Here is a 20,900-nt window from a genome sequence, read left to right as displayed (position 1 = left end):
TGTGGTTTACATTGTAAGTGGGTCATCTATTGGCTCGGTAGAGCTCTGGGCTTCTGCGGTGCTTTGACACCAAGTTGGAGGCTACTGACATAGTCCGCGGAGAGATGACGGTGGCTTAGGGTAGCGTGGTGGGGTTGTGGGTGGGGCTGATGGGATTCACAGGTGGGGCGGGGGGCGTACAGCTAGTGAGAGGACAGGAGACCAAGAGACTTCTAGTTTGGGATTTGAATCATGGGGTAGATGATGGTGGTGGCACATATTTACTAAAATAGAGAAGAACAAGTTTGGAGGAGGGGGATAAAGAGCTCAGTTTGGGGATAATCTGGGGTGGGAGGTAGATGGAGTTACAGATGAGACAAGATCAGCCATGAGCTTTGTCACCTCACATCAGCTGTTCAATGTGGGTCATGGCTACATGGAGATTCATTATATTATTTTTACTAGTTTTGTGTATGTTTGATGTTTTCCATAATAAAAAGGAAGAAACTTTGAGAGATAAAAGAGTTCTATGTTGGATGTTTTGTTTGAAATGGAAATTGAAGTCAGCAGTTGGGTATACGAGATTGGAGTTCACTGCTGGAGATGAAAAGTTTAAGTCACATAGAGAGGAGAGGGAGAGGGCCCGGCACTCAGCCTGGGGCATGTCAACATCTAGAGGTCAAGCAGGAGAGGAAGGGCCAGCGGAGGAGATGGGGAAGCAGGGGCTGACCAGGCAGGCGGGCGATCAGCAGGTGTTGGTGAAGCCAGGAGGAAAAGTGTTTCCGGGAGGGAGCAGCCAACCACGTGGAAGTTTGCTGAGAGGCCGTCACTGGATATAGCAGAGTGGATAGTGGGCCACCGGAGTGGCTGGCTTCAGTTCAGTGCATCGCTGAGCGTGAACGCCTGATGGATGTGTTGGGGAGAGGGTGGGAAATAGGGAAGTGGAGCCAGGACCATGTATCCCTCTGAAATTTTTTATGTGGATGGTAGCAGAGAAATGGGGTAACAGCTGGGTTAAGGGAGAGGCTTGTTTTAATTGTTATGTTTTGAGAAGCAGCAAAGCACAGTGGTCAAGTGCCTGGATTCAAATCTCGGCTTTGCCACTTACTAGCTCTGGGACCTCAGTTTTCTCACATATAAAATGGGGATGATAGCAATACCCACCTCTTCGGGTTGTTGTGACGATGGAATGAATGCTGTACGTGGAGTGGCTAGCCGGTGGTGAGTGCTGTGTGTAGGCGTTTGCTGCCGGTGTCCTTATGTGTCCTTATGTGAGGCGGCAGACCCGAACGCGAGTGTGTTGTCATGGAGACAGGGGAGCGGGGAGTGATGCATGAGAGAGTGAAGGCTTGAGGGGGCAGAGAGCAGACTCAGCCCAGGTGGATGGGTGAGTGTTTGGGAGGAGCAGGGAGAGCACATTGTCACAGCAGGCCGTGGTGTTGACGGCACACACCGTTGAAGAGGTTATACAGTTGACAGAATTGTGTGGTCTTTCCTTGTCAGTAATTTACTTCAGTAAAACCATTTTCTTTTAATCAGATTCCTACTCATCAGATTGGTGTTCAGCCACAGTTAAAATCATGTCTCTGGGCCTTGGTGTCCTTATGTGTAAGATGACACACTATTCTGGATGATGACTACATTTTCCTTCACCTCTGAAATGCTCTGTGCCCCACCTGTGTTTTTGTTTCAGGTCGTCTCTACTACTGACTTTGTCTAAATTTTTAAGCCAGCAAATGAATGAATGGGAGTGAACAGGGGAAGGCGGCCAGGTTTCCCAGAGAAAGGCCCATTTCCTGAACAGAGACTTTTGTAGCAGCAGTAACATCAAAATATCGTCCGTAAAACCCTTTCAGTCAGCATGATGGCATTTCCTTTTAGATGCTGACTCTGACAAAGCATTAAAAAAGTGTGCTAGTAAAAGTTGGCAAATGTATTGTTATTTTACTGAACAGTAGAAGAGTCTAGATGTTATTTTATGGAAAACTTCATTTCCTGCCATGTGTTTTAACTTAGGACATGGCTAGTTGAGGTTTCAGTTGCGAAATCTTTTGATCCATTGAGAACAAGTACAAATGTTAAAACATACAGTTTCTCCATCATGTTTTGCTTATTCACTAAAAGTAGAGAAAGAATGGCATATAACCAGAGCCATAATCATGGCTTAGTTATATGAAATAGCTTCAGAATAAAATAAAAGACACGGCCTTCAAAAAGATTTTGCTAATGTTTTTAATCCCCATTGCTAGAAATCTTTGTATAGTGAACAGTATTTATATTAAGAAAATAAGGTGTTAAGAGGGAGGCATGTCTTTAAAAATCATGAATTGTGCAAAGGTATTTTGTGTGACCAGTTATAGCAGTTTTGCCCAGATTATTTGGACTAATAGCAACAGGTATGTTGCCTTTTGTATTAATACCAGTAGGCATAAAGCATCTGGGATCATTTTTGGTCATGGGGGCTATCCAGATGAAAACAGAACTTTTTCAATGGGAAGTAGAACTTCTTTCCCTTCTTCATTGAATTTATTTGGACATTGGCAGATGATTGTTGAATTCATTTTATGTAGTCTAGCATTTGTTGGTCAAGCATGCTCATGTTTCAGCTGAAATTCTCTGTGCCTTTCCCCACCTCCCCTGTGATTATGAATGTCATTTCCCTGTGACCAGGTGACTCTTTGGGATGTGTTTAAAGCTTATACATATCTAGCTTTTAATGAATCTGACAGATGCCCATTAAACTGTTACAAATGAAATAATCTAGCTCTTGGCTGTGTTTTTGCAGATTATTGTATTGAAAGAAAATAATGACTTTACAAAAACAAATGTTTCTTTTTTGTAAACCTAAAAAAATAAGAGTAATAATGTCATGAGAGTCCTCTGCTGATTATTACTTTGTAATAAGATACTTAAAATAGAGTGTGTGGCAAACAAAGGAAGATTCCTATTCTACTGAAGAAATCCCTGCCTTCCCTGACTTTTCCACAGTTTTGAACATGAATTTAGATTTTCTTTAGTGGTCCCCCACTTGCTTTTTTTTTCTTTTCTTTTCTTTTCTTTTCGTTTTTTTTGTTTTTTTGAACAACAAATAACTCCTGAATTTCTACTAACCTTTGTTTTGGAAACCAATTTTAAGTCACTTTAAGTTAGAGTTTTCGTTCATTCTGCAGATATTTACTGAATCTTAACTATGTGTTTTGGCCCCATGCTTGAGGCAGGGAAGTGACCTAGATGGAAATTCTATCCAGTACGTGACCTCAGGAGGCTTGTGGTCTGTGTGTGGAAAAGATCTGTTCATGAGTATTTATATTTACATTAAATGTGCTAAGTATGATAAGACAGGCGGAAAAATTTTATTGGCAGAGTTGAGAGGATGGAGAGGAGAGGGAGGACCTGGGTGAGGGGTGGTGTTTGAGCAGGGCCCGGGGGCCTGGGTGGGAGGGTGACAGGACTGAGGGCAGGTGCCTGCCCAGAGACCTCAGCAGGGCTTTGAGAGGGAGGCAGGTGTCAGTTGCCTTTAAGGACTGGCAAGTCGTCCAGTTTGGCTGGTAAACCAGGAGGAGCTCAGGCTGGCATGAGTTACCAAGGCCTCTGAGCATTTTGTTTGTAGTTGAGAGTTAGGGAGACCTTGGAGGGTTTTGAGCTGGTGAGTAACTCGGTGAGGTCAGAACATGAGGAATATTCGCCTGTTGTCTGTTTTGAGAGAGATAAGAAGGAGGCTGAGGCAGAAACTCAAGTGAGAAGAGCAGAGTTCTGGCTTAGGATGGTGGTGGGCGAGCAAGGGGAGGAAGAGGTGTGAGCTGAATTCGTGGAACTGGCCTGTGTTAGCGATGAACCAAGACGGTGTGCGCAGGTACCAGTAGATCATGGATTTGACTTACTGACTCCAAGGTCGATCCAGAATTGAAACCTTGGCCGGAAACCTTGGTCGTGAAAGGTGGCTGCTTTTGTGGGGCCCTCTGAGGGCAGGAGCAGCCTTCTCCACCTCTGCGCCTCCAGCGCCAGGCACCAAGTTCAAGAAAGGTTTGTGGAAGGAATGAATATGCTGGGTTTAGTTGTGCACATCAGTGCGTTTGCCATTGGATCAGGACTTTCAGGTGGTCAAGGGCCAAGCAGACCTGGGTGTGAATCCCGACACGGCCATTCCTGAGTGATCTGGAGCAAGTTACTGAACCTTTCCACTTCCTCATCTGCAGAATGGAGGGTAACAATACTGTCTCTTGGGATAGAATATGGTTATTCATATTAGCTGAATGAATTAATGCACATAAAACATTTAGCTCAGCACCTGGCGTACACCTGAGATAAATGCTCCTCAGACGTTGGCTGTTTTTACAGGGGCATGTAGATGTGAGCCTGTGATTGGCAGAGAAGTAACAGTGAATTGGGGTGGAGGGTTGTAGCTTTGGGAGTGCTTGAGGGCCTCAGCCCGGAGGTGAAGAGGGCGCAGGAGTGAGGCAGCTCAGAGGAAGCGCCTGGTAAGGAAGTGGGAGGAGGGGCGGAGAAGGGGCAGGAGGACCAGGTCAGAGAGGCAGGAGGGGGTCGGGAGAGTTCAGTGTCAGCCGTCCCAGGCAAGGAGGGTGCTTCAGGATGGAAAGGAAGTAGGAAGCATCAAATTCAGAGAGACCAGGGACGCTTGGAAGGGAGGCTGAGAACTGGGACTGGATGTTGAGTTTGGTTGTTCGGCAAGACATCCACCAAGCTTGGGAGAAGTCACAGGAGAGCAGAAGCCAGGTTTCCCATGGGTGCAGAGAGCATCAAGGGAGCTGGGAAGGTTCTGTTGGATGAAGAAGTATAAGTAGAGGCCAGTGTTAAAGGCAAGATTTCCAGAATAGCTTTTAAAGACGGTATGGCTTTTAGGTTTGTTCTAGCAAAACAATGAATAGGCTGTGGTACCAAGACCACCATGCTTTATAGTGTGTACTGTTGTCCATGAGAACAGCTCCCCGGGGTGTGCGGCGCTTGGTCTGCGAGTCCCTGCATGGCGGCACTGGTGAGGTGGCATGTGCGATCGTAAATGGATAAAGTGTGAGATTTCTTGTAATAATGAATAAATACTGATAAATTCATTATAATTAATGCAATAAGATACATAAAAACAGACACTTAAGGAGCACTTACTGTGGGCCAGCAGCGTTATGTGTGCTTTGCATATGTTGTCTCCTTTAATCTTCCCACCAACTCTGTGAGGTACAGGTGCTGTTATTCTCATCTCCCAGCTGAGGCGGCCTAGGGTCACACGTGTGGCCAGGGTCACACAGCTGGTAAGTGGTGGCACCAGGCTTCAATACCAAGCAGACTAGCTGTACAGCCTGTGCTGTTAAAAGCCGTACTCTGCTGCTTCCTCTTTGCTGCTGAATTGTTGAGGATGAGCAGTTAGCATTAGACATCATGTCTGATGAGTCAGGGGGTCTAGAGGAGCAGGTTGAACCTGGAGGAGAGGCTGGTGGGAGCTGGTGAAGCAGCGTTTCATGCAGGGCGGGGGTGGGGCCAGGCTCAGAGGCTCCAGAGGGGGTATTCACCCCACTTGCTCTCAGGGAGAGGAGGAGAGAGAGGACTGGCAAAAATACAGAGAAAGAGAGGCAGGGGATTTTACAGGAGCAAGAGAAAGGGAGAACATTTTAAGAGGTTTGTTGAGGTAGCAAGGGAGACCATCATCATCTGGAGAATTTTCCCGTGGATTTTTAAGAATTGTCTCCCACTGATAGTTTGACTGGACTTGGTCCTATTGGAAAAAAGGGGCTAGGGGAGCTAGCATTAGGGTGGGAGGCTCACTGACCTCGACAGATTCCCAAGGCGCCCCCTAATGGAGCTGTGAAGGTAACACAGTCAAGGAGAAGGACTGTGTTTGGTCACCTGCTACTGATTTGATTTGCTGCCAGAAGTGGAGCTGAAGGGCAGTAGGTGGAGGAAAGAGTCATATTGTCTTTTCAGCCCTGTTGTGAAGAAATCCCAGGTTTGGGAGGAAGAGAAACCCACAGGCGGAAGAAACAAGGAATGTAGGAAGTAGAGGCATTTGGAATTTGAGGGGTGTTGGAGGCATGGATGTCACTGAACTGAAGAGTACCTGACTCAGACCTTTTTAGGATTTTCTGGAAATCAGATACATCGTTTAAAATAGTGTTTGTCCAACGATCTGTAGCAAAGGGCTGTTTTTGTTGTTTGAAGGTTGTGAACTGTTTATATCTTGTAAAATATAATAAACAATGAATTAGAAAAAATAAATGAAGGAAACAAAGGCACAAGGAGTACAAACCCAGTTTGTTGTCTGTCATTAGATTAAACAGGCACACAACTTACTCTGTGAAAATTGCTTAAAATAAAAAAAAGTTTCTAAGTTCTTGGCTTTTAATTTCTGAAGTCAGCTTGGCGTGGGCTTCTGGAGGGCTCAGAACAAACACAGGCTTGTGGCTGACGGTGGGTCTCATTTACATGCATAGCGCTGACAGAGCAGTCAGGCTCCAGGCAGGGCTGCATGGGGCTCCGGTGCCCCGGCTCTTCCCCAGAGCGCCCAGCCTCGTGCGTGGCACACACTGCACGCTCCACAAATACACGCTTTTTAAACGGTCCCTTTCAGAGGTGAGTTTTGTATGCAGAATAAAATTCTCCCAAAATAATTAAAATTTGTTCACCTGGTGGTAGGCAGAATTCTAAAGCAAAGTGTGCTTTACTTTGTTTTGCAATTTTCAAAACCCACATCTTTGTAGATTTAAAAAAAAACCCAAAAACCTACCTACCAGAAAGCCACAGTTTGTTCCTGAGTTGTGTGCACCTAACCTCAGCCACTGTGGTCTTTTGGCTCCAGGTCGTGTCAGCAGCTAAGGTGTGTGGAGCAGCTGATGAGTCCCCATCTGTGAAGAGGCTCCGCCTGCTTGTAGCTGATAAAGACTTTTCTTTTAAAGCCGGCCAGTGGTAAGTGGCTTTTCTGTTTCCTAAGTGTGTGTGTGTTCAAGGTGCCATCAGATACAAGAGCTTGTTTTTCCTTCTGGAAAGGACTTCTATGGCTACTGTTTCTGCCAGGGAGTAGGAATTCTAGAGCGTCTCCATTCGGCCTGAGCCTCTTTTTGGCATGGAGAATCATATTCATTTCCTATCCTCAGCTCACCTTGGTTTTGAGCACATGACCCTCTCAGTCATAGATGAAAATTGCCACCTTGAGTTTTCCAGATTGAAACAAAGCAGCTAGTTGTGGTCCGAGGACCTGACAACTCTGATAATTACATTCTGCAGGAATGGCTGCTAATAGAATGCACTGCAATAATCTAATCTGCTTCAGTTATGTGTTGCTGGGGGTTGATACACTTTTTTAAAAATTTTTATTTTATTTTTTATATAACAGGTTTTTATTAGTTATCTATTTTATTCATATTGGTGTATATATGTCAATCCCAGTCTCCCAGTTCACCCCCTCCTGCCTACCTTGTTGTCTACATCGTTTGTTCTCTACATCTATGTCTCTATTTCTGCCTTGCAAAATAGTTATGTACCATTTTTCTGTACCATCTGTACCATTTTTTCTAGATTCCACATATATGCGTTAATATACAATATTTGTTTTTCTCTTTCTGACTGACTTCACTCTGTATGACAGTCTCTACATCCATCCACATTTCTACAAATGATCCAATTTCATTCCTTTTTTATGGCTGAGTAATATTCCATTGTATAACTGTACCACATCTTCTTTATCCATTCGTCTGTTGATATGCATTTAGGTTGCTTCCATGTCTTGGCTATTGTAAATAGTGCTGCAAGGAACATTGGAGTGCATGTGTCTTTTTGAATTATGGTTTTCTCTGGGTATATGCCTGGTAGTGGGATTGCTGGGTCATATGGTAATTCTATTTTTAGTTTTTTAAGGAACCTCTATACTGTTCTCCATAGTGGTTGTATCAATTTACATTCCCATCAACAGTGCAAGAGGGTTCCCTTTTCTCCACACCCTCTCCAGCATTTGTTCTTTGTACATTTTCTGATGATGCCCATTCTAACCGGTGTGAGGTGATACCTCACTGTGGTTTTGATTTGCCTTTCTCTAATGATTAGTGATGTTGAGCAGCCTTTCATGTGCCTCTTGGCCATCTGTATGTCTTCTTTGGAGAAATGTCTATTTAGGTCTTCTGCCCATTTTTGCATTGGGTTGTTTGCTTTTTTAATATTGAGCTGCATGAGCTGTTTATATGTTTTGGAGATTAATTCTTCCTCCATTGATTCATTTGCAAATATTTTCTCCCATTCTGAGGGTCGTCTTTTTGTCTTGTTTATAGGTTCCTTTGCTGTGCAAAAGCTTTTAAGTTTCATTAGGTCCCATTTATTTTTGTTTTTATTTCCATTACTCTAGGATGTGGGTCAAAAAAGATCTTGCTGTGATTTATGTCAAAGAGTGTTCTTTCTATATTTTCCTCTGAGAGTTTTATAATGTCTCGTCTTACATTTAGGTCTTTAATCCGTTTTGAGTTTATTTTTGTGTATGGTGTTAGGGAGTGTTCTAATTTCATTCTTTTACATGTAGCTGTCCAGTTTTCCCAGCACCACTTCTTGAAGAGAGTGTCTTTTCTCCATTGTATATCCTTGTCTCCTTTGTCATAGATTAATTGACCGTAGATATGTGGGTTTATCTCTGGGCTTTCTATCCTGTTCCATTGGTCTGTATTTTCTGTTTTTGTGCCAGTACTATGTTGTCTTGATTACTGTAGTTTTGTAGTATAGTCTGAAGTAAGGGAGCCTGATTCCTCCAGCTCCATTTTTTTCCCTCAAGATTCCTTTGGCTATTTGGGGTCTTTTGTGTTTCTGTACAAATTTTAAGATTTTTTTTTGTAGTTCTGTAAAAAATGCCATTGGTAATTTGATAAGGATTGCATCAAATCTATAGATTGCTTTGGGTAGTGGAGTCATTTTCACAATATTGATTCTTCCAATCCAAGAACATGGTATATCTCTCCATCTGTTTGTGTCATCTTTGATTTCTTTCATCAGTGTTTTATAGTTTTCTGAGTACAGGTCTTTTACCTCCTTAGGTAGGTTTATTCCTAGGTATTTTGTTCTTTTTGTTGCAATGGTGAATGGGATTGTTTCCTTAAGTTTTCTTTCTGATCTTTCATTGTTAGTGTATAGGAATGCCAGAAATTTCTGTGCATTAATTTTATATCCTGCAACTTTACCAAATTCATTGATTAGCTCTAGTAGTTTGCTGGTGGCATCTTTAGGATTAACTATGTATAGTATCATGTCATCTGCAAACAGTAACAGTTTTGCTTCTTCTTTTCCAATTTGTGTTCCTTTTATTTCTTCTCTGATTGCCGTGGCTAGGACTTCCAAAACTGTGTTGAATAATAGTGGTGAGAGTGGACATCCTTGTCTTGTTCCTGATCTTAGAAGAAATGCTTTCAGTTTTTCACCATTGAGAATGATGTTTGCTGTGGGTTTGTCATATATGGCCTTTATCATGTTGAGGAAGGTTCCCTCTGTGCCTACTTTCTGGAGAGTTTTTTATCATAAATGGGTGTTGGATTTTGTCAAAAGCTTTTTCTGCATCTATGGAGATGATCATATTCAGTGATCTCTTGGTTATTTAGTAATGTATTGTTTAGCCTCCATGTGTTTGTGTTTTTTACGTTTTTTGCCCCTGTAATTGATTTCTAATCTCATAGCATTGTGGTCAGAAAAGATGCTTGATACAATTTCAGTTTTCTTAAATTTACTGAGGCTTGGTTTGTGACCCAAGATGTGATCTATCCTGGAGAATGTTCTGTGTGCACTTGAGAAGAAAGTGTAATCTGCTGTTTTCGGTTGGAATGTCCTATAAATATCAAATCTATCTGGTCTGTTGTGTCACTTAAAGCTTGTGTTTCCTTATTAATTTTCTGTTTGGATGATCTGTCCATTGGTGTAAGTGAGGTGTTAAAGTTGTCCCCCACTATTATTGTGTTACTGTTGATTTCCTCTTTTACAGCTGTTAGCATTTGCCTTACGTATTGAGGTGCTCCTATGTTGGGTGCATATATATTTATAATCATTATAGCTTCTTCTTGGATTGATCCCTTGATCATTATGTAGTGTCCTTTCTTGTCTCTTGTAACATTCTTTAAAGTCTGTTTTATCTGATATGAGTATTGCTACTCCAGTTTTCTTTTGATTTCCATTTGCATGTAGTATCTTTTTCTATCCCCTCACTTTCAGTCTGTATGTGTCCCTAGGTCTGAAGTGGCTCTCTTGTAGACAGCATACATATGGAGGTTTTTTTTTGTATCCATTCAGCAAGCCTGTGTCTTTTGGTTGGAGCATTTAATCCATTCACATTTGAGGTGATTATCAATATGTATGTTCCTATTACTATTTTCTTAATTGTTTTGGGTTTGTTTTTGTAGATCCTTTTCTTTTGCGTTTCCCACTTAGAGAAGTTCCTTTAGCATTTGTTGTAGAGCTGGTTTGGTGGTGCTGAATTCTCTTAGCTTTTGCTTGTCTGTAAAGGTTTTGACTTCTCCATTGAATCTGAATGAGATCCTTGCCAGGTAGAGTAATCTTGGTTGTAGGTTCTTCCCTTTCATCACTTTAAATATACCGTGCCACTCTTCTGGCTTGTAGAGTTTCTGCTGAGAGATCAGCTGTTAACCTCATGGGAGTTCCCTTGTGTGTTATTTGACATTTTTTCCCTTGTTGCTTTTTTTTTAAAATAAATTTATTTATTTATTTATCTATTTATTTATTTATTTTGGCTTGCGCTGCGTCTTCATTGCTGCATGCCGACTTTCTCTAGTTGTGGTGAGCTGGGGTTCTTCTTCGTTGCGGTGCACAGGCTTCTCACTGCGCTGGCTTCTCTTGTTGCAGAGCATGGGCTCTAGGCACTTGGGCTTCAGTAGTTGTGGCTCGCGGGCTCTAGAGTTCAGGCTCAGTAGCTGTGGCACACGAGCTTAGTTGCTCTGCAGCATGTGGGATCTTTCTGGACCAGGGCTCAAACCCACGTCCCCTGCATTGGCAGGCGGATTCTCAACCACTGCACCAGCAGGGAAGCCCCTCTCTTGTTTCTTTTAATAATTTTTCTTTGTCTTTAATTTTTTTCAGTTTGATTACTATGTGTCTTGGCATGTCTGTCCTTGGTTTATCCTGCCTGTGACTCTCTGCGCTTCCCAGACTTGAGTGGCTATTTCCTTTCCCATGTTAGGAAAGTTTTTGTGTATAATCTCTTCAAATATTTTCTCGGGTCCTTTCTCTCTCTCTTCTTCTTCTGGGACCCGTATAATGCGAATGTTGGTATGTTTAATGTTGTCCCAGAGGTCTCTTAGGCTCTCTTCATTTCTTTTCATTCTCTTTTCTTTATTCTGCTCTGTGGCAGTGAATTCCACCATTCTGTCTTCCAGGTCACTTATCCTTTTTTCTGCCTCAGTTATTCTATTGATTCCTTCTAGTGTATTTTTCATTTCAGTTATTGTATTGTTCATCTCTATTTGTTTGTTCTTTAATTCTTCTAGGTGTTTGTTCTTTAATTCTTCTAGGTCTTTGTTAAACGTTTCTTGCATCTTCTTGATCTTTGCCTCCATTCTTTTTCCAAGGTCCTGGATCATCTTCACTATCTTTATTCTGAGTTCTTTTTCTGGAAGGTTGCCTATCTCCACTTCATTTAGTTGTTTTTCTGGGGTTTTATCTTGTTGCTTCATCTGGTACATCTCTGCGTTTTCATCTTGTCTATCTTTCTGTTAATGTGGTTTTCATTCCACAGGCTGCAGAATTGTAGTTCTTGCTTCTGCTGTCTGTCTTCTGGTGGATGAGGCTATCTAAGAGACTTGTGCACGCTTCCTGATGGGAGGGACTGGTGGTGGGTATAGCTGGGTGTTGCTCTGGTGGGTAGAGCTCAGTAAAACTTTAATCCGATTGTCTGCTGATGGGTGGGGTGGGGTTCCCTCCCTGTTGGTTGTTTGGCCTGAGGCGACCCAGCACTGGAGCCTACCTGGCTCTTTGGTGGGGCTAATGGTGGACTTTGGGAGGGCTCATGCCAAGGAGTACTTCCCAGAACTTCTTGAGTTTTCCAGATTGAAACAGCAGCTAGCTGTGTTCTGAGGACCTGACAACTCTGATTACGTTCTTCAGGAATGGCTGCTAATAGATTGCACTGCAGTAATCTATTGTGCTTCAGTTATGTGTTGCTGGGGGGTTGATCCATTTTTAAAAATCAGTCTTCTTTATATCAAATGCAGAGTAAACACAGCAGTCTGAAACTAGTTGTTCTAACGAGGTATGTCACAGAGCTGCCCACCCTCTTGCCTGAATTCCTGTATCCCTCATAACTTGTCTGGGTTGAGTTGAAATATTTTGCTGAATTTATTATCAGGATCCCCCATGGGGCCCAGCCCACATCACACTCTGGACTCAGAGCTGGTCAGTACGCTGACAGTGTAACAGCCCAGCTGTCCCACTGTTCCCGCAAATGGCCTCACTGCGCTGGGATTCAAGTTGAATTGTAAATAAAGCAACTTGTATTTCCTTAGGAAAGGTGTGTTTGGGTGTCTGTTTCCTTTATTTAAATAAAGCATTCATTTCTAAATGAATTTCTGGCATGTCAGTCTTGGTTGTCTTTCTTAGGAGTCACTTGACTAATTTTGGCAGTCCATCTGGAAATGTGGTTTTGTTAGAAGGAGGATGTGTGATAATAGCAAATGTGATAATAGCAAGAGTTAGCAGTCTTGTGTTAATAGTTTGCCTTTGAATTTAGAACTAGAAAACAAGATGCTGATTGCAATAATTTGCGCTTGTGAAGCAATTTACTGCAATCTTTGCACATGTTCAGTGATACATATTAAGTGAATTTGGGCTGTTTTAGGGGGGAGGGCAGCGTTTTTACCCTTCCAAACTAGTTTAGCAGTTATTACATTGAAAGTGCAAACTTTAATTGTAATGATCTATCTTTCCACATTTCCCTTCTGGGGAAGTGTTTGTGTCCTGTGCACACAATTATCTCCCTGCCTCCAACTCAGAGTTGTGCCAAGACTCTGACCCCAGCGTCCTGATTAGAAAAAGCCTGTGCCTTCATCACACTGCTGCTCCCATGGCGTGCGTGTGAGTGTGTTGGCACTTGCAAACTGTAAGTTTGCAAACTGTTATCTGATAAGAAAAATGTCATCCTTCCCTGGTGATATACATAGAAATAGGGTCTCCCTGTGAGCCTCAAGATAAAATCACTCAGGGTGGGTGTTACATGCACCGTATCAGTGAATGGATTTGGTAATATCACCAGTGTTGGGTCTGTCCCCCTGGGAGGCTGTATCATAGCGTCACACGCCTTGTGCTCTGCAGACTGCCTGGCCCAAAGGCTTGCTTTTCTACCTGCTGGCTCTATGATATGGGCGGCTTTCTTCTTGCTCTGAGCTTCCGTTTCCATGTCTTTAAACAGGGAATAGTAATATTTTTGTGTCTTGGGGTATGTCGGGCAGAGTTTGTTTTGTTTTTTTGTTGTAGCCAGTGTTTCACAGTTAGTTAGATCATCTGTGTTGGTGAGGCCCAAGGGACAGATTGTAACTCTTAGCTCCTCTGCCGGTTCCCCTGCAGTGAGGCTATTGTTGGAAGTGCAGCAGACCTGCGAAGAGTGGGCCAGTGTACAGCTCCACTCCCTGTGATGCTGTCCCTTGTGTACAGTCAGTGTGTGCTCCGCACCTGGGCTGTGCACAGAACGCACCCAGGCGAGCAAGGCCCAGGCGTTTTTTGGAGAGAGAATGGTGTGTCTCTGACTTCGTACAAGATAACACAAGGTTTTATGCTTGAAAGTGACTGGGCTGTACTAAGAGGAGGAGGACACTGAGAAGAAAGTGATTAGAGGAGCAAGATTAGAGAAATAGGACTCTTCCCCCCGCCACCCGCTGGCAGGGCAGCTGTGCTGTAGACGTATATAGAGACGGCCTCACAGCCCTGACTCGCAGGGCCACGCTGAGGAAGTGCTGCGTTCCTTGGCATCTTTGTTCAGATGGTGTCCTCCTCCACTGCTTGTCTGATGAGCACTGTCTTTCAGGACTCCTCAGTGAAGTCCTTCCTAATTCCTCCACCCCTAGTGGAATTGACTACTTCTTCCTCGCCTCCCCACCCCACGTCCCACCCTCCAAGCAAGTTTTTTTTTTTTTAAGTAAAGCAGCAGCTTTATTAGTATTTGCCTGAGAAAATCAGGATCACATATGTTGGAGCTAAGAAGAAACCTATACTAAGTACAGGTACTTCCAGACAGATCTCAAATGATGAGCGTTTTCTCTCTGCCAAGCAGAGTTTTTCATAGCCCCATTAATCGTGTTTATTTGTTAATTTTCCTCCCACTTGGGAGTTTTTTGAGGGTAGGAACCAAGACATACTTGCATCTTTACCTGCAACACCAACCCCAGTGCCTGTTCATGGTGGGCAGATGCCGTCTGTCGCGTTTGCCGAGTACGGTAGCTGACGGCTAAAGCATTGTCGTTCGGCTGTGGTTTGTGTGCCTGCTCTGTGCTGGGCCCTGGGGCAGGATGGGGCTGCCTGGTGTGTCACATTGGATGTGGATATGTGCGCTTCACTACAGAATTAGGTCTTTTCTCTCTGCTCTTCACGTACTCACTCATCTGGTTGCTGATCCTGCAGAGGGCATTTTTAAAGGGGTGCATGTGCGCGCGCTTGTGTGTTTAAAACTTAATTCTTTCTTAGAAAGATGTTTTATTAAATACGTATTGTACATATTTTCTTAAGTCCATTCAGATGAGGTTCTTCTGTAGCATTTCATGAAGGAGTCCTTTTAAAGGCAAAGGGTTTCCAGAGTTACTAGAGAAGAGGGACACCTGAGAGAAAGGTCTTTATCAACATCAAGCAGCAGAGGGTGCTATAGTTCAGGAGATAAAGCAGCAAAAGTAGCTCAGAGATTAATTTTTTTAAACACAGAAGCTATGGAGATGCCATTTACCTCTTCTCTGAAAGCATATAGCAACTGTGTTAATAAATGTTAGCTATAGTCTTTTAAAATTTGTATCTTGTCTGAAATGGAAGGGGAATTAGAATATTCATGGGAAAGAAGGAAGTGAATAAATGCGAAAACAGCCTGGGGACCTTTTCTGGAGCACTTCCAGTCCAGAACTGGTTTTCTAAGACTATAAAAAAATGACCAGATATCTAAGGCCAGAGATGAGGAGAGAACATCTTTTAAGGCCATACATAGATCAAATCAGGAGAGAACATCAAGTGCTTTTCGTGTAAGCCTGCTGGTAGGGAAGCAACTGGAGGGAAATGATACTATTGCTTTTTTTTAATACTGTTGCTCTTTGATGGCTGAGAAGCAGCTATATTGGATATTTGAGTTTTCTGGACATGGAGATGAGAATTTCCTGTGGTCCCAGTTTCTAAAGAGTTTCCCTTTCCTTGGTATGTGACTAGATTTGTTGCATTTCCTAGAATCACCCCCCCTGCCCCCCCCCCAAAAAAAGTTTCTGTGGCATGGAATTCAATTCAGTAGAAGAACTCACAAGAGTTCTCGACTACAGGAGAATGGTTAGAAGAGAAGAAGGAAAATGAGACTCTTGGAACTTAGGAGCCCGCATCAGCCTGTTTAGTTTTTCAAATGCCAGTGAAAGAGTGTTTGTTGCCATTTTTTTCCCCATACTTTTTAAAAACTTTTATTGAGATATACTTTACATATCATAAAATTCACTCATTTAAAGTGTACAATTCAGTGATTTCTAGTATATTCACAGAACTGTACAGTGATCAATCAGCCCAGACAAATTTTAGAATGTTCTCATCATCCCAGAAAAAAACTCTGCACTAATTATCATTCAGTCCCCATCCTCACCCTCTTAGGCAACCACTGTTCTACTTTCTGTCTTTGCAGATTTGCCTCTTCTGGACATTTAATATCAATAGAAATATATAATATGTGATCTTTTTTTGTGACTGGTTTCTTTAACTTAACATAATTTTGTTGTTCATCGATGTGGTGGCATGTGATCAGTATTTAATTCCGTCGTGTGGATGTACCACATTTTGTTTATGCCTTCATCAGTTGATGAATGTTAGATTATTTTGAGACTTTTAGACTATTATCAATAATGCTGCTGTGAACATTCATGTACATGCTTTTGAGTGGACATATATATTTTTTTTCTCTTCGGTATATACCTAGGAGTGGAATTGCTGGTCACATATGTTTAACATTTTCAGGCACTGCCAAATTGTTTTCTAAAGTGGCAAGACCATTTTACATTCCCATCAGCGATGTGTAAGGGTTCTGATTTCTCTGATCCTTGATATTGTCTTTTTGATTAGCCATCCATCCAAGTGAGTGTGAAGTGATAGCCCATTGTGATTTTGATTTGCCTTTCCCTAATAACTAATGATGTTGAGGATTTTTCATGTACTTATTAACCATTTGTATATCTTCTTTGGAGAAACGTTTGTACAAATCCTTTGCCCATTTTTTACTTGAGTTGTCTTTTTATTACTGACTTGTTAAGAGTTCTTTATATAATGTGTATCCAAGTCCCTTATTAGATACATGATTTGAAAATATTTTCTCCCATTCTGAGGGTCATCTTTTTCTTGATGGTATCATTTGTGGCACAAAGTTTTTCATTGTATGCAGTCTAGTTTCTCCATTTTTTCTTTGACCTTTGTGTTTTAGTGTCATTTCTAAGTATCTGTTGCCATGAAGAGTTACTCCTGTGTAAGTCTTCTAAGAGTTTATAATTTTAGCTTTTATATTTAAGTCTGTGATCTGAGTTAATGTTTGTATATGGTGTGAGGTAAGGGTCCAACTTTATTCTTTTTGTGTGGCTATTCAGTTGTCCCAGCACCACTTGTTGTTTGTTTGTTTTAATTGAAGTATAGTTGATTTACAATGTTGTGTTAGTTTCAGGTGTACAGCAAAGTGATTCAGTTATTTATATATGTGTGTGTGTGTGTGTGTGTGTATGTGTATACACACACACACACACACACACACACACACACACACATATATATATATTCTTTCTCAGGTTCTTTTCCCTTATAGATTACTACAAAACCAGCACGAGTTGTTGAAAAGACTATTCTTTTGCCATTGAATTGTGTTGGTATTGTTGTTGAAAATCAGTTGACCATAAATCTGAGAGTTTATTTCTGGATTCTCAGTTCTTTGCCATTGATATATATGCCTGTCCTTACACCAGTACACAGTGTCCTCATTACTGTAGATTTATAATAAGTTTTGAAATCAGAAGGTATGAATCCTCCAAATTTATTCTTCTGTGATTCTGGGTTCCTTGAATTTCATATCAGTTTTATGATCAACTTGTCAGTTTCTGCAAAGAAACCAGCTAGGGTTTGATAGGTATTGTATTGAATCTGTAGATCTTTGGGCACTAATGCCATCTTAACAGTGTTAGGTCTTCTAGTCCATGAGCATGAGAAGCCTTTCTGTTTATTTAGATCTTCTTTGATTTTTTTCAACAATGTTTTGTAGTTTTCAGTGTACAAATCTTAAACTTCTTTTAAAGATTATTCCCAGTTATTATTTTATTCTATTATAAATAGAATTATTTTTCTTAATTTCACATTTAGATTGTTCATTGCTAGTGTGTAGAAGTAAAATTGGTTTTTATTACTGATTTTAAATCCTGCAGCCTTATTTGAACTTGTTTATTAGTCTAATATATTTATAGTAAATTCCTTGGAATTTTCTATATACAATATTAAGTCATCTGCAACTTCTTTCCCTCCAATCTGGATACCTTTTATTTCATTTTCTTGCTTAACTGCTTTGGCTAGAACCTTTAGTACAGTGTTGATTAGAAGTGGTCAGAGCAGACATCTTTGTCTTGCTTCTGTTCTTAGTGGGGAGGTTTTTGGCCTTTCAAGGTTAAATATGATGTTGGCTGTAGATATTTTATAGTTGCCTTTATCATGTTGAGGAAGTTCACATTTATTCCTTGTTTGTTGAGTATTTTTATTATGTAAGGGTATTGAATTTTGTCAGATGCCATTTTTGCATCTATTGAGATGATCACATGGGTTTGTCCTTTATTCTGTTAAGTGGGTTTATTTCATTGGATTGATTTTCATATGTTAAACCAATCTTGTATTCCTGGGGTTTTTGCATCTATATTCACAAGGGATGTTGATCTATAGTTCCTTTTCTTGTGATAGCTTTGTCTGGTTTTGGTATCAGGGTAACTGACCTCATAGAATAAGTTGGGAAGTGTTCTTTTCTGGGTTTTTTGGAAGTGTTTGTGAAAGATTAACATTAATTCTTCATTAAATGTTTGATAGAGTTCACCAGTGCTGCCATCTGGACCTATTCTTTTCTTGTGGGAAGTTTTAAAATTACTAATTCAATCCATTTACTTATTATGGGTCTGTTCAGATTTTCAGTTTCTTTTTCTTTTCTTGAGTCCAGTTAGGTAATTTGTGTCTTTCAAGGAATGTGTCCATTTCATCTGAGTTAGCTAATTTTTTATCTTATTCATAGAATTCCTTTATAATCTTTTTTTTTTTTTTTGGTGAGGTTGGTGATAACGTCCTATCATTCATTCTTGATTTTAGTAATTTTATTTGTTTCTCCTTTTTTCTTAGTCTAGTTTGTCAGTTTTGTTTACCTTACTACCCACTTTTAAAATTGCTTCAACAATAGTCATTTACTTGCCTTTCCTTTTAGGGTTGACTTCTTTATCCCAGGAGTCTCTGTGGTTGGTGGGTTCTCAATATGCTCCAGCCCCAGACTGCTAGAACAAGAGAGAATGATAGAATTGGCAGTGAAATACACAAACCACCCTCCTGCTCTCTGGATTCACAATCAGGTGAGCAAACCTGTGTTTAAACTGGGAGATCTGGGATCTCTGTCTCCCACAGAATTTGTGTTCAGCTCACTTAATCCACCTAAGAAACCTAGGCTTGCATGAAAAGGGTAGAAGCTCACAAAGAGCTCCCCTCCATCCAGAATTCAGACTGTAGCAAGGTTAAAGAAGCAGAACCTTTTTGATGCACTAAGGATGATGCAAAGATACTTTGGGGTCTTGAAATACCTTCTGGGTCACCAAACAGTATTCAGTTGAATGCTGCTTTAGGATTAAAACATTTTTACTTCATATGTACGTTTTTGGAAATTGGCTCTGTGTGTGTCTTGTAATTGGTAAATCTATAAATCAGATTATTTTGTCCTGACCATCTTAAATGAAGAGAATTAAGCTAATCATTCTCTCATTATTTGGAGAGGAAACAATCTCTGATTACGTACTTCTCGTGCCCAGTTGAGCACTGCTAAACCTGTGGTGCCACTGCCTCTCCATTTCAGTCTCTGGAGAGCTCTTTACATGTGATTTTGAGAAGGAGTCCACATTTGCTGCTAATAATTCATTGTTCATCATGGACCTCAACACAACCCTATGCTGCTGTTCATTACCTACTAGAACTCTGATAACAAAGAGTGAGCTAAGAACAGATCAGTTATTTGTCTTCTTAGTTTTTGACCTTTATCTTTTTTTTAACTGCCATCCCCTTCACTTCTAGAGTGTGCCTTCTATATTTACCAACAACCTCCATCCCATCTCAGGCACTTGCTTATCCCCTTTACCAAAAAGGAATGTGCTATATTGCAAATATTGTAGATACAAATAAACTGATTTTAAAATTTATATGGAAGAGCAAAGGAACTAGGGTAGCAAAAACAGTTTTGAAAAAGAAGACTAACAGGGGAGGCATCACATTACTCAAATTTAAGATTAAAATAAAGCTACCGTAATAAAAACAGTGTGGTATTGGTGAAGGCATAGACATATAGATCAATGGAACAGATTAAAGAGTTCAATAGACCGGCACACATATGGCCTTTTGATTTTTGACAGGTGCTAAAGAAATTCAATGGAGAAAGGATAACCTTTTCAACAAACAGTGCTGGAATAGTTGTCTATCCATATGCAGAAAAAAGGAACATTGACTTAAATCTCATACTTTATATTCAGAGGTAACTCAAAATATATTGTAGGTCTAAGTAAAGGTTTTAGAAGAAAACACTGGATATATTCTGAACATCAGGGTAGGCAGATGGTTCTTAGACATGACACCAAAAGCAAGATTCCTAAGAGGAAAGATTTATATATCGGACTTAATCAAAATTAAAATTTTTTTTCTGCAAAATACACTATAACAGAATTTTCAAAAAGAAGCCACAGCCTAGGAGAAAGTATTTGCAAATTAGATATCCAACAAAGGACTCATATCCAGAATATATAAAGAACTTGCAAAAGGCAGCAAAAATAAAACAAACATAATTTTTAAATGGGCAAAGGATTGAACAGATGCTTCCCTAAAAAGGACATAAGGATGGCAAATAAGCAATGAAACAATGGTCAGCATCATTAACCATTAGGGAAATGCAGATTAAAACCATATATAGTGGGATACCTCTACAGACCTATTAGAATGACTAAAATTTAAAAGATCGACAATACCAAGTGCTGCCAATGATGTGGAGAAACTGGAACTCTTATATTGCTTATATTGTTAGAAGGAAAGCAAGATACTACAGCCATCCTGGAAAATATTTTGGCAATTCCATATGAAACTAAATATACACTTACCATAATACCCAGCAGTACCACTCCTGGGTATTCATCCTAGAGAAACAAAAGAATTGTCCATATAAAAACCTGTACATGAATGTTTTTAGTGGTTCTATTCATAATTGTCAAAAACTAGAAACAACCAAAACATCCCTCAGCAGGTGAATGGATAAACTGCGATATCAATACATTCATACAGTATACAGGCAGACCTTGTTTTACTGCGCCTTACTTTACTGCACTTTGCAAATAATTGTGTTCTTTTACTAATTGAATGTTTGTGGCAACCCTGCCTTGTCAGATGATAGTTAGCATTTTTTTTAACAATAAAGGTTTTCTTTATATGAAGAAATTTTTTAAATTATAGTTGGGCTTCCCTGGTGGTGCAGT

The 20,900-nt window shown here is 40.8% G+C and overlaps 1 protein-coding gene across 4 annotated transcripts in view; it reads left to right on the top strand.

The window, feature by feature from the left end:
- Positions 1 to 20,900, top strand: part of OXNAD1 (oxidoreductase NAD binding domain containing 1) — a 56,947-nt gene that overhangs the window by 20,847 nt on the left and 15,200 nt on the right. For all 4 annotated transcript variants that reach the window (XM_079921522.1, XM_079921520.1, XM_079921523.1 and 1 more), the window contains 2 exons: positions 6,785 to 6,891; positions 18,608 to 18,749. In XM_079921522.1, coding sequence (XP_079777648.1) covers positions 6,785 to 6,891; positions 18,608 to 18,749 — 249 coding nt within the window. The remainder of the gene's footprint in view (positions 1 to 6,784; positions 6,892 to 18,607; positions 18,750 to 20,900) is intronic.

Source organism: Stenella coeruleoalba, assembly GCF_951394435.1.
Source record: "Stenella coeruleoalba genome assembly, chromosome: 5".
NCBI classification, from domain to species: Eukaryota; Metazoa; Chordata; class Mammalia; order Artiodactyla; family Delphinidae; genus Stenella; species Stenella coeruleoalba.
The sequence above is the reverse complement of the archived record's forward strand: the minus strand, read 5'-3'. Positions and strand labels throughout refer to the sequence as shown.